General features: G+C 34.5%; 1 protein-coding gene across 1 annotated transcript; it reads right to left on the minus strand.

The window, feature by feature from the left end:
- Positions 1-1147: 1147 nt before the first annotated feature.
- Positions 1148-1650, minus strand: LOC138988311 (large ribosomal subunit protein eL27-like). The gene has a single exon (XM_070372952.1). It carries the CDS (start codon positions 1607-1609, stop codon positions 1199-1201), a length of 411 nt encoding a protein of 136 aa, XP_070229053.1. The 5' UTR covers positions 1610-1650; the 3' UTR covers positions 1148-1198.
- Positions 1651-14788: the final 13138 nt, after the last annotated feature.

The raw sequence follows: 14788 nt of genomic DNA on the forward strand, positions 1-14788 counted from the left end.
TTTGGTGGATTTGAGATCAAAAAACAGAACTATGTTAGATTTAGCTCAGAATATAAGCTCATGTAAGGTTGCCTGAATTATATTAAAAATGAGAACTGTAATAAGTGGGTTCAACAAGCAGTTTCCTAGGCTGTTATTTTATCCACTTGGTACATCCCAACTGCCACATAGCAGAAAGGTCTTAATAATCTATTTTAGGAAAATAGATGATTGAAGAGATTATTAAGATCATTTGATCTAAAAGAAAACATTATTGTCTCAATCCTTTGGTATTTCTAGTATAATCAATGTTCCCCATGACTATTTTAGTTATTATTATTGTTTTTATTTCCTCTTCATTTTTATTTTTTGAATTTCTATATGTGTGTGTTTTTATGTGTATGTGTGTGTGTGTATATATATATGTATGTATGTGTGTATATATATATATATATATATATATATATATATCACTTCAGTTCAGTTCAGTTCAGTTACTCAGCCATGTCTGACTCCTTGCTACCCCATGGAACGCAGCACACCAGGCCTCTCTGTCCATTACCAACTCCGGGAGTTTACCCAAACTCATGTCCATTGAGTTGGTGACACCATGCAACCATCTCATCTTCTGTCGTCCCCTTCTCCTCCTGCCTTCAATCTTTCCCAGCATCAGGGTCTTTTCAAATGAGTCAGCTCTTCACATCAGGTGGCCAAAGTATTGGAGTTTCAGCTTCACCTTTGTCCTTCCAGTGAACACTTAGGACTGATCTCCTTTAGAATGGACTGGTTGGATCTTCTTGCAGTCCAAGGGACTCTCAAGAGTCTTCTCCAACACTGCAGTTCAAAAGCATCAATTCTTCGGCACTCAGCTTTCTTTATAGTCCAACTCTCATATCCATATATGACCACTGGGATAACCATAGCCTTGACTAGATGGACCTTTGTTGGCAAGGTAATGTCTCTGCTTTTTAATATGCTGTCTAGGTAGATCATAACTTTCTTTCCAAGGAGTAAGCGTCTTTTAATATCATGGCTGCAATCATCGTGTGCAGTGATTTTGGAGCCCCAAAAAATAAAGTCAGCCCCTGCTTCCACTGTTTCCCCATCTATTTGCCATGAGGTGATGGGACCGGATGCCATGATCTTAGTTTTCTGAATGTTGAACTTTTTTTTTTTTTTTTTTAACTTTTTAAAAATATTTTTATTAACTGAGACAGACCTAAAACCGCAGCTTCTGGAAGAACCATTTGTTCTTGCCCGTCTTGTATCTCTCCTCAAACTTGACCTTTGCCTCTCGTCGGGCCTTGCGTTTGAGAGCAGGGTCTCTGAAGACATCCTTGTTGACAACAGTTTTGTCCAAGGGGATATCCACAGAGTACCTTGTGGGCATGAGGTGATTATAATTATAAACTTTCACAAAAGACTTGATCTTTGACCTCTTGGCAATTTTCTTCTTGCCCATGGCAGCTGTCACTTTGCGGGGATAGCGATCAATTCCAGCAACCAGAGCGTGGCTGTAGGGTCGGTCTGAGGTGCCGTCATCAATGTTCTTCACCATGACCGCTTTGCGTCCGGAGTAGCGACCGGCCAGGACCAGCACCACCTTCCCGGGTTTCATGAACTTGCCCATTTCGGCAGCTACCACTTGGGACTACAGCAGAAAGGAAGAAAGGGCACTTCCGCTAACCTTTCACCCCGGGGAGCGTGATCTCACTTCCTGTCCCGCCTCCTTGGGCTTCTCCCCGCCTCTTCCGTGGCACTTAGATGAATGTTGAACTTTAGGCCAACTTTTTCACTCTCCTCTTTCACTCTCATCAAAAGTCTCTTTAGTTCCTCTCTGCTTTCTGACATAAGGGTGATGTCATCTGCATATCTGAGATTACTGATAATTCTCCTGGCAATCTTGATTCCAACTTGTCATTCATCCAGCCTGGCATTTCACATGAGGTTCACATAGAAGTTAAATAAACAGGGTAACAATATACAGCCTTGATGTACTCCTTTTCCTATTTGGAACCAGTCTGTGGTTCCATGTCTAGTTCTGTATAAATCCAGCTGAATTATCTGAGTGTAAATTATGGATATTACTTAGATAACCTAAAGTAATTAACTGTGTGAAGAGAGAAGCTACTGTGATTAATACAGTTAAGGCTAAATTTTAGAGTCTCAGAAAGTTCTCTTACAAATTTACAAAAACTGAAAATAATTATTTTTTATATAATCACAACATACATTTATTTATATCAAAAGAAAATACTGAACATGACTAAAGTAACTGAGCACACACACATAAAGAAAATATAAATTTATTAAAGTAATCAACATATTCTAAAAACTTTGAAAGAAAATACTGTGTTCTAATCTATCACAACTAGAATTTTAACTGTTTTGTATATTACCTTTATTATTGAAACACGGCTAATACACATTCCTATATTCTATTCCACAGTAACATATAAAACAGTCTTGTCACTTAAAAAGCAATGTAAATATGGCACAAAGTACATAAGAGTAGGTTTATTTCTGTGTCTGATTTCTGTAATTGTGAGAGCTCTGAGGACAGTATTTTCCTGATAAACACAGACATTAAAAAGTTGACCTTTGCTTTCTTTTACAGATGAAGCCTGTTGTCCATACTTTCTCCTTATACTTTCTCCTTTAAAATGGACTTTTACTTATCAAATTGGTCCATAAGTTGCTTGGTTTAAAAGAGGACCACAGCAACTGTATATCCAGGTGTCAAGGTAGAAAAACCCATCTGAGATCTAATGGGGTCTAACTCTTGTTTAAATAGTTGAAGGACAAGAGTCAGTCTCAGCCTGCATTCACACTGCTCTAAGGGAGTCAGGAAGCAGTGTGTTCACAAATCTCTCATTCTTACAATCACATGGTATGTTTGCAGTCACTCTCCTAAGAGCAAAAAGGGATTGTAGTTTCCTTTCTAGTCACTGAGTCAGGGGCAAGAGCCTCAGATCTACTCATAAAATGGAGCACGCTGCCTGTTCTAGCTGTATGCGACTGAGTTCAAATCCTGCCTTTACAGGCTGTGATTTATTAGGACCCAAGTAACCACTAGAATTTCTATGCTGGTAAAATAGCTTTACAGTAATGCCAGTCTTTACAGTTAACCCAAAGATGGGTTAACGGAAGAGCACTTGGCATTCTGCAAGGACTCAATAACTATTAACTGTAATAATAATCTTCTCCCATCCTGTAATAATCATTTATATTTATTAAATTGAATCTTGCTTTTCCAAAACAACAAAACAGTAACAATTTTTTTAATATATACAGAGGGAACATCTTATAGCAGATGAAGATGTATATTTCTCTTCTCTTTCCTCAAAACTAAATGTGGACACACAAAAAAGTAATTATTATATATTATATGGTAACATCTTAGTTTCTATTGGGCCAACATTACCAAAATTTTATTGGAATGAAAACAGAAAAGTGATTTTTGAAAGAATACTTACTTCAAATATTTACTTTTGAAGTAAAGTATTTACTTTTCCAATTGTCTTTCTATTCCCCTTGTCTTTCTATTCTCAAAATTTACTTATTACTTATTGTCCAATTCAAGTCCATATTTTTATTATATTTCTGACTCAGTCTCTTTAGGCCTATTCTGTTATTTTTGCACTTATTTTCTGTATCAGACATCTGTATATTTCATGTTGTATGTAAATTTAAATTATTAGGGTTTATTCCTATGTGCCCATGCACAACAAATTGTCCCAGAAAAGAGACATATTCCACACTATTTTTAAATCACTAATTTGAGTACAGAGCAATGTGCACATAGATATTCACTAAATTCTTACTAAATGAGTAAATTGAAGAGGAAACAAAAAAAGATTGATCACAAAATTACATCTGGAAGGAACAGCATGCCCGGAAATCATCTAATGACTGCACACATAATTTTTGCTAGCATTATGATGAAGGAAACAAGTATATTACAAAAACATGAAACATAGCAGATGGTTGGTTTACACTTCATATCACTCACTTGATACCTTGGTGCTGAGAAATTATTTGATGATATTTAATAGTACTTTTTCATTTTTTATTTGATCTTTAATGAATTTAATTGTAGGGATTATACAGAGGTATTTACGTATCTTCTTTATATATTATACATGTGTGTGTAAGTTAGTCGCTCAGTCATGTCCAACTGTCTGTGTCCCCATGGACTGTAGCCTGCTATGCTCCTTTGTCCATGGAATTCTCCAGGTAAGAATACTGGAGTGTGTAGCCATTCACTTCTCCAGGGGACCTTCCAGACCCTGGGATTGAATCCAGTTTTCCCACATTGCAGCTGGATTCTTTACCATCTGAAAGATGGTAGGGCTACCAGGGAAGCTCTACGGCTCAGATGGTAAAGATGTAATACAAATGTTGTTTTGTTAAAAATATTTACCTACATTAAATGTATAATGATATAGCAAGAAAATGAAAGACTTGTTAGGACAAAACATAGAAATATAATTTAGTAAATATTCCATAAAAAAACAAAAATAAAATGTAAATTTTTCAAATCCTTTTTAGAATTAATGTAGTCTAAAATCATCAAAACTGATGCCAGAAGAAATCAATACTGAAAGAGTAATGATACAAATAAGCCAATTAAAATGAGAAATTTATCAAAGACTTAGCTCTAAAAATGGCTCTGGACCAGAATTTTTCTTTCAAAAAGAGAATGAACACACAGTTTCCTTAATGTATAAATTGATCCCAAACAAAGAAAAATAGGAGAAAACTATAAGTTTTACAAAACTAGCATAAACTTGTGCATGCCTGAGTATGTTTACATACATATATGACAGATATGTACATATATTGGCCCCCACACACATACATCCCAGAATAATCTCACTTAAAAATATGAGTATAGAAAATCTAGTGACAAAATTGCAAAAGAAATTAAATTCAACAAAAATGTCAAGAAAGATTTTCATAACATAAAAACATACATTATATCAAATGGTTCAATAAAGATAGACAATAATTATAAAGAAAATTGTGATTATGTTACTGAGGACACAAACACAAATGGTTAAATTTTAGACATAATATAATATTCACATGCAACTGACACAAATATAATCAGATAATATGGATACATTGAAATATAATCAGATAATGATTCATTGATTTGAAAGACCACATTTAAGAAACTATAATACAAATATTTAGTCTTAACTTGTCTCTTCCACAACTTCATTTTTCTAATCCAAAATTAAATAGTTTGGTTTGTATTAACATTACTATCACATATTTAGATAAATATTACATGCTTAGTAAAAATAGAGAAGTTTGGCAGAACTATACTCTCTTCAAAAGTTTCTTTGCAATTCCTACTCTTACTCTAATTTTACAGGTAAACTTTAGAAATAGGTTTTCTGGTTCTAAAGAATTTTTCAGAACGAACTGACTGATACTACTTTAAATCAATAGCATAGACTGGAAATAATTGAGGTATTTAAATAGTTTTGCCATGCATTATAAGTAATTCTCTGGATTTTTGTCTCTTCTATATAAGCTAGTAAATATCAGTACATTATTCCCATAAATCTCTTATTAGGTTTATCCCTAGGTGGATTTCCCAGGTGGCGCAGCACTAAAGAATCCTCTTACCAGTGCAAGAAACTTGGGTTCAACCCCTGGGTTAGGAAGATCTTGTGGAATGGGAAATGGCAGCCCAGTATTCTTGCTTGGAAAATTTCATGGCACAAAGAGTCAGACAGGACTGAGCAGATAGGTAATATGTATATACACATATATTTCCTAGCATGAACTAAATTTCTTATATAGCTATTTTGATAACATATAAGAAAGTTGTTATTTATTTTATGTGGATCTCTAAGTAGCCATGTTTTATACTTTCTTATTTGGAGAAGGCGATGGCACTCCACTCCAGTACTCTTGCCTAGAAAATCCCATGGATGGAGGAGCCTGGTGGGCTGCAGTCCATGGGGTCGCGAAGAGTTGGACATGACTGAGCAAATTCACTTTCAATTTTCACTTTCATGCATTGAAGAAGGAAATGGCAACCCATTCCAGTATTCTTTCCGGAGAATCCCAGGGACTGAGGAGCCTGGTGGGCTTCTGTCTATGGGGTCGCAGAGAGTCGGACACGACTGAGGTGACTTAGCAGCATGCAGCATCAGTTCAGTTCAGTTCAGTCGCTCAGTCGTGTCTGACTCTTTGCGACCCCATGAATTGCAGCACGTCAGGCCTCCCTCGTCCATCACCAATTCCTGGAGTTCACTCAAACTCACATCGATCCAGTCGGTAATGACATCCAGCCAGCTCATCCTCTGTCGTCCCCTTCTCCTCCTGTCCCCAATCCCTCCCAGGACCAGAGTCTTCCAATGAGTCAGCTCTTCATATGAAGTGGCCAAAGTACTGGAGTTTCAGCTTTAGCATCATTCCTTCCAAAGAACATTGATCTCCTTTAGAATCGACTGGTTGGATCTCCGTGCAATCCAAGGGACTCTCAAGAGTCTTCTCCAATACCACAGTTCAAAAGCATCAATTCTTCGGCACCCAACTTTCTTCACAGTACAAGTTTCACATCCATACATGACTACTGGAAAAACCATAGCCTTGACTAGACCGAACTTTGTTGGCAAGGTAATGTCTCTGCTTTTGAATATGCTATCTAGGTTGGTCATAACCCTCCTTCCAAGGAGTAAGCGTCTTTTAATTTCATGGCTGCAGTCACCATCTGCAGTGATTTTGGAGCCCAAAAAAATAAAGTCTGACACTGTTTCCACTGTTTCCCCATCTATTTCCCATGAAGTGATGGCACCGGATGCCATGATCTTCATTTTCTGAATGTTGAGCTTTAAGCCAACTTTTTCACTCTCCACGTTCACTTTCATCAAGAGGCTTTTGAATTCCTCTTCACTTTCTGCCATAAGGGTGGTGTTATCTGCATATCTGAGGTTATTGATATTTCTCCTGGCAATCTTGATTCCAGCTTGTGCTTCTTCCAGTCTAGCTTTTCTCATGAGGTACTCTGCATGTAAGTTAAATAAGCAGCGTGACAATATACAGCCTTGATGTACTCCTTTTCCTATTTGGAACCAGTCTGTTGTTCCATGTCCAGTTCTAACTGTTGCTTCCTGACCTGCATACAAGTTTCTCAAGAGGCAGGTGAGGTGGTCTGGTATTCCCATCTCTTTCAGAATTTTCCAGTTTATTGTGATCCACACAGTCAAAGGCTTTGGCATAGTCAATAAAGGAGAAATAGATGTTTTTCTGGAACTCTCTTGCTTTTTCGATGATCAAGCAGATGATGGCAATTTGGTCTCTGGTTCCTCTGCCTTTTCTAAAACCAGCTTGAACATCTGGAAGTTCACAGTTCACGTATTGCTGAAGCCTGGCTTGGAGAATTTTGAGCCTTACTTTACTAGCGTGTGAGATGAGTGCAACTGTGTGGTAATTTGAGCATTCTTTGGCATTGCCTTTCTTTTCGATTGGAATGAAAACTGACCTTTTCCAGTCCTGTGGCCACTGCTGAGTTTTCCAAATTTGCATAAATAATTATGCAATAAATAATAAATATAAATAATTCTTATAATTTCTGAAAATGAAGAGAATCTTCATTTCACTTATTTTCACACTTTCATGTATTTTCTAGTTTTATTGCTTTTATTTAATTTCTAATTATCTCAGATTTTACATTCAAGAGTAGTTATGGTAGTGGGTATCCTAAAATCTAGTTTCTGAATTCAAGGGTATCCTTCTACTGATAATATTTTGTTATAAATGAGAAATATGGTATATTTATCATAAATGTACTCTACCAAAACAAGGACTTTATTTCTATTCTATGGTTGTTAATAATTTTTATTGAAATTTATTTGAAATAAATATTTAATTTTAATATATTTAAACTATGGAGATAATGATACAGTTATTCTCACTTAATTATTTAGCATATTGAAATGCACTTTCAGATTCCTTAATGTTGAACCATCTTTATCTTCCAGCAACAAATATTTTTGTCATTGACTAATAGCTTTATTTTCTTTTAAATGTTCAATTTGCAATAAGTTCAAATGTATGGAAAAGACAGAATAGTATTAATAATTACTACAAACTATAAATTCCCTATATTGCCTTTATTATTGTCTCTTTCCTTCAAATAAGATGAAGACATGTTGTCCTTTTATCCCTCAATACATATCAGTGGATATTTCCTAACAGGGCAGTATCTCACATTTTCAATATCCACAAATTAAAAACAGAAGCACACAAAATTAGATAATATTTTCAACAGAATAATAATGATACTAAAGTGTATCAGACCTTAAGGAATGCAAACATCAGTGCTTAAAGAGAAATCTATAATTTTGCATGCTTATATTTATAAAGAGAGAGAGGTGCAAAATCTGTAATCTAAGCACTCACAACAAGAGACTACAAAGACAAGAAATCTTTGTAGAAGACTAAAGTGAGAATAAGAATGGGAACCCATAAAGATAAAAGTAGAAATTAAAGAAAGAGAAATATAAAAAATTACAATTTTTTTCTTGAACTGATTAGTGTATATGCTTCATACATAGTAAGACTGAAAATCACAAAAAAAAAAAAAATCGGAATACCGAGATAAGAATTTTGAGTGGCATTTCTACAGACTTACAGAAGTGTGCAGCTTATTTTCCAAAGAGCTGCTCTTTTTCTAGATTTTTAAAAATAATTCTATTAATGTCTGTGATCAGATATAATCTTATTACCTGGGCCGCTTCAATTCTCTACACAGTCTCTCATCCTCCAACAGATTACTTAGATTCTTTCATATGATGACTTTAGAGATTCAAACTTACTAAAAGAGTGAGCCTCAGTGTGCAAGCATTTTTGCAGACTGCTTAAATCATTTTGCCTAATGTTGCATTGGGTAAAGCAAATCATGTGACTAAAGACCAATAGGAGAGGTAAGGAAATAGATTCTACTTCTTGTTGGGGGCCGTGAACCTTCAGATTACAGAAATATGGCTGAAAGCAGTGGGGATTTGTGACTTTTTTTTCTCGTACAATGAACTGCACAAAGATACTACTATAAGGATATATTGCCATTTTTACATATTAATTTAGGAATAAAGTAAAATCATTTAATGTTGTCAAATATATATTGTGAATTAAACTTCAGTAACTTTCAAACATTTTTATTACTGCATCTGACTTTTTAATCTTATAATATTCTAATCTTTTAGATAGTGAGCTCTCTGGAAAAAAAAAAAAAAGAAATGTATTTACCTTGATTTCTAAATAATAGCTCAAAATCTTGGCATGGGGTAAGTACTCATATGTTTATAGAAAGAATTAATTATCTTTCAAAAATTTAAGCACAGAATTAACTTATGACCCAGAAATAAAAATAAATATATGATCCAGAAATTCAACTCCTAGGTATGTACCCAAAGAATTTGAAAGCAAGTATCCCAAGTTTGCTTGGGCTACCATAACAAAATACCATGGACTTATGGCTTAAACAACAGAAATTTACTCACAGTTGGGAGGCTAGAAGTCAAGATCAAAGTGATTTCTGCTGAGGCCCCTCTCTTTGGTTTATAGAACCCATGTTCTCCTTCTGTTTTCACATGGTCTTCCCTCTGTGTCTCTGTGTCCTAATGTTCTCCTCTTAAAATAACACGAATCACAATGGACTAGGGCCCCACCGTAATGATCTCACAAACCTTAACTACCTCATGAAAGGTTGTTGTTGAATCACACGAAGACACCGGGATTCTTGGCCCCCGGAGGAGAAGAATTCAATCCGGGGCCAGAGACGAGGCTTGATCACTTAGAGCTTTTGTGTAATAAAGTTTTATTAAAGTATAAAGGAGATAGAGAAAGCTTCTGATATAGGCATCAGAAGTGGGCAGAAACAGTACCTCCTTGCTAGTGTTAACAATGAAGTTATATAATCCAAAGAATATCTGGAGGTTGTAAAGACCTCATCAGACCTACTCCCATAATTTACATTTTAAGATAACACTGTCCTTAGGCAAGATACATCCTTGTAAAGACCAGGTCTACTCCCATAATTAACATTTTAAGATAACAGAAGGTTGAATCCAAAGATATATTATTGTTATATAATCCTAAGGAATGTGGAGAAAGAAAAAAAGTTTGTCCTTTCTTCCTCCTTGAGAATTCCAGACCCCTCTCTCCTTGGGGACCCCTAGCTTCCCTATCAACCTGCCTAGGACCTGACTCTCTCACTCATTAGAGGCCTTATCTCTAGACACAGTCATATTCTGAGGTATTGGGATTAAGGACTTCAATGTGAATTTGAGGAAGCACAATATAGTCCCTTACAGTAGAATTCAAATATATATTCTTAAATCAATGTTTATTATAGTTTTATTCACAATAGACAAAAAGGTGAAAATACTGAAATGTCCATCAAATTAATGAATAAACAAAATGTGGTATAAAACATGGATGTTTTTAATTGTATCATTTAAAATATTTAAAAAATGGAAATGGTATAAATAACAAGAAACAAAAGAATAATGAAACTATAGTACATCAAATCCAAAAAATATTATAGTCTTTAAGAATGTAAATAGAGTATAGATCATCTTATATTTTTATGATAAAATCAATATGCATGTAGAGAATTTAAAAATTAGAACTACATACAAAATATAAAGGAAAAAATCCAGGGTTGTTCTTTTTCATCTTACAATACTGTTAAAATTTTTACTGTTTTCTGTATTAGCTAATTAAATGTGCCCAAGCTGGTACAATTGTAATTCACACTGTGTACAACTGACATCAATAACTTAAATTTACTAGTCTGTAGACTGATTTTACTTTTATTTTGACCCATGGAAAACTCCCCAACTACAAAACTGGAAAGCAAATAAAGCACATTTGAAAAGGACTTTATTGAATTGAACTGATTATGTAATGGTAAGGTAAAGGATTTTAAGTTCTCAGGGAGTATTACCACATTATGTGACGTATAGCTATCCAGCGTTATTGTCTGTAAGGAAAAATACAGGCGAAAATTTAAAAGGATCAAAAATCTTAAGATTCACCTTTTTTTTCATGGCTAAGATTATTAAATTTTCAGTTTCACTGGATGAATAAATCTTAGCAAGTCATATGCAATGCAGCAAGATTTACCTTGTAAAGACTAAGTCAGAGTGAAAAGATACAGTACATTGAACAACCAGTGACTTATTCAACATACAAGTTATTTGGAAAATAACTGAAATACCTGAGATCTGTTAAGTCAAACTAAAGAGCAAACAGAGAAAGCTAGAAATAATAATATCAAATTCTATAGAGTAAAGCCAGGATTTACAAATCACGTAAGTACACAATTCTTTATAATGACAGAATTTAGTGTTACAGCCAATATTAAAAGCAAACCTGGACTTCGTTTTCCCCCTTTATGCACATTATTTTACCACCATTGTAAGTTTTTATTTTAATGTACAAGGTTTTTTGTTAAGGTACTGATTCAATTTGGAAGTTTAATTGAATATATATATATATATATATATATATATATATATATATATATATATCTCCAAACCAAAAATTCTCTATTTAAGTTTCACTGTCTGGATGTTTTAATCTACCTCTTTTTTTTTGTCCTTTTATTCTACCAGTCCTTTTTTATGAGATAAACAGTTACCCAGTTCTTGCAGCACCTTTCTGAGGTTAACATCATTTTATATTCACTGGACCAACAGGTCAAGTGAGGCACAGAAAGGTTAAAAGGTGTCTTTGGTTTCAGGTTTTCTACCAACAGAGTTATGGAAAAAGATTTAAACTTGATCCCTGGGTATCTTTTGCTCTGATCAACTGAGTAGATAAGCATTCTTAATTACGTTTTGATGATGACATGAGACAACAGTTTGGTTACCCACATTAATATTATTTCTGACAGAATAATCACAGCCTGTTTAATGTCATTGTGAGACATTATTAATAGCATTTCCATTTATAACTTGTACACATAAATATATCAAGGTTAATTTCGCTAGTCTTGTGACTTATCTAAAGGAAGATTGAACCAGTTTTTCAATCTTTCTGAGTTTCATAAAATCTCTAGGGTTTAAGTCCTATGACCTTTATTTGGTTACTGATTTCGAATTATGAAATGGGTCATGCTACTTTAACCAAATCAATGCTAGTGCTCTCAGTTCTACAGATAGAGCTCTTGAAGCATCCTCTCTAACTCACTTCTAAATATGAATGCTTCAGGCTCCAATCTTGCTACCTCTTCTCTTCTCTATCCACACTCCCCATCTGCACTCTTTTATCTAACCCCATGACTTTAAAATGCTATTCTTGGTTCAAAATTCATTTCTTCAATTTCTACTTTTATCACCAAACTTTTATACTCAGATGATAATTATAATTAATCTTAAATATCTAATTATTGCTTCAAAAGTAACATATATTAAATGGAACTCTTGACTCTCACAGTTTCATCTTTTATCAGGAGTCAGGTACTGTAGTTAATGATCATTTCAACAGAAACAGAATATAGCCATGACAATATTGAAGTGATTATTAGGCATTCAGTTCAGTAAACTACCTTAAAGTAAGAATAGAGATTACACTAAGAACTCTGAAGGATGCTACTATTCCATGGGATTGTGTAAGCTTACCTGGATACATTCAGGAGTAGACAGAGAAGAAAGTTCTCTAGTAGCATATGATGTAAGATAGATCTTAATCGACTGACCCAATCAAACAATTAAAGCAAATGGAAAAAAAAGCAAAAAATAATGTTCTGAAAACACTGTCATTGGGAAGAAAGTAGTGTCAGACAAAGCAAATAAAATAGAAAATGATCAGAACACACATACATATACAGCACCCCCCCACACACACCACATTAGCATTAAAAGGTGAGAAAATATTTTTTTCCTTATTTTCATAAAAAATAGCCCCTTGTCTCCACTTGAAAGGATATAGACTGACTGCTTTAAATATTTAGATATTAGGTTCTTACACACGCAAGTACAGAAACTGAATTTTCTAAAGATAGGTTTTTGACCAAAAATTTTAGCAAAGTAAGAATATGCATATGAAGAAAATAAAAGGTATTCAGTGTGTACTTGTTCATACATAATAGACATACATACCATGTGTTCTGAAAAATAATTGATGATAGAATAAAATATTTTAAAATTTTCTTCTTAGTAATATCCAAGATATATGACAGCTGTATTTAGTAAGTTGCTAAAATTTTCTTCTTTAAATGTCTTATTTTCTGAAAAGGGTAAAAATAATCTTAATAGTTATATCTCCCAACTTCTAAATTTAACATATAATTTAGGTGTTAAAAAATAGGAATCCTATTCCTCCCAGTTGTAAATAATGCTTGGATTTACCTTTCACAGACAAAAATCTGATAAGCAAAATTAAGCATCTGCATGATTGATTTTGTGCCATCATTTTAAAATATGGCTCACTTATAAGCTTTCATTTTTTTCTACATATTCCCTATCAGAGTGTGTGATTAGTCTATTGAAATAGCAACTCTGATGAGACACAATGCAAAATCTGGGGTTACATTATTTGAGAACTTAAATCTTTGTAAAATATAATTGAAATAGCTCTCTGTGAACCTATTATTGCAGTTTTTGAAGGATTCTCCACAACCCTCACCTGCTTCTTTGGCATCATTTTAAATAATATTCAATGTTTGCCATGCAGTGACTTTTAACAATGAAATTCTACTTGTACAAATACAGGCATAAAGTATAGTTAGTTGTCCCTTAGGATATAGGAGGCATTGGTTCCAGAACCAACCCCTCCCCATGGATACCAAAATCCACACATGCTCAAGTCTCTATAAAATGGCATAGTATTGTATATAACCTAAGAACGTCTTTCCACATATACTTTAAATTATCTCTGGATTACTTATATAATCTAATACAGTTCAAAGACTATGTAAATAGTTGCCTGTGTGCAGAAAACTCAAATTTTGCTTTGAGGAACTTTCTGAAATTGTTTTTTTTCAAACATTTTAAATATGTGATTGCTTAACTCTATGGATGCAGAACCCTGTAAATACAGAGAGCCCACTGTATTATGTGAAACTCTATAAAACATTCCTGGCAAATGGTAACAGAATAAAGTAAATGAAAGTAAAATCAATAACTGTCCCTACCTCATGACCGCGACATGTCCTTCAAAAGTAGGTTACACAGAGCCATGACTGAGCAGACAGGTTTGGTGGAACTTTGTCATGCCCTTTAAGTACAAAGAAGGCAATGGCACCCCACTCCAGTACTCTTGCCTGGAAAATCCCATGGACGGAGGAGCCTGGAAGGCTGCAGTCCATGGGATCGCTGAGGGTCGGACATGACTGAGCGACTTCACTTTCACTTTTCACTTTCATGCATTGGAGAAGGAAATGGCAACCCACTCCAGTGTTCTTGCCTGGAGAATCCCAGGGATGGGGGAGCCTGGTGGGCTGCTGTCTATGGGGTTGCACAGAGTCAGACACGACTGAAGTGACTTAGCAGTAGTAGCAGTAGCAGTTAAGTACAGAGGGAAACATTTGCTGAAAAAGTTTAATTTAGCTAGTCTTAAGGCTGAAAAAAAAATCATAGAAATCATCCTTGTTAGGGTCTTCCTAATACTTGAAAAAACATAAAATGAAAGAAAAGAAAAATGTCTGACATTTGGTCAGAATCAATCTCAAATTTGTATATAAACACCAAATAAGATAGCCAAATTAAAATGACACTGGAAATTATAATCCACTTTTCTTTATATTGAGATTTTCCAAAGTGGCACTATCAGCATTTTG

This window comes from Bos mutus, chromosome 6 (assembly GCF_027580195.1).
Source record: "Bos mutus isolate GX-2022 chromosome 6, NWIPB_WYAK_1.1, whole genome shotgun sequence".
NCBI lineage: Eukaryota > Metazoa > Chordata > Mammalia > Artiodactyla > Bovidae > Bos > Bos mutus.

What these genes read in the sequence shown, in the direction of transcription:
- LOC138988311 (XM_070372952.1), bottom strand. Translation starts at nt 1,609, where the DNA reads ATGGGCAAGTTCATGAAACCCGGGAAGGTGGTGCTGGTCCTGGCCGGT.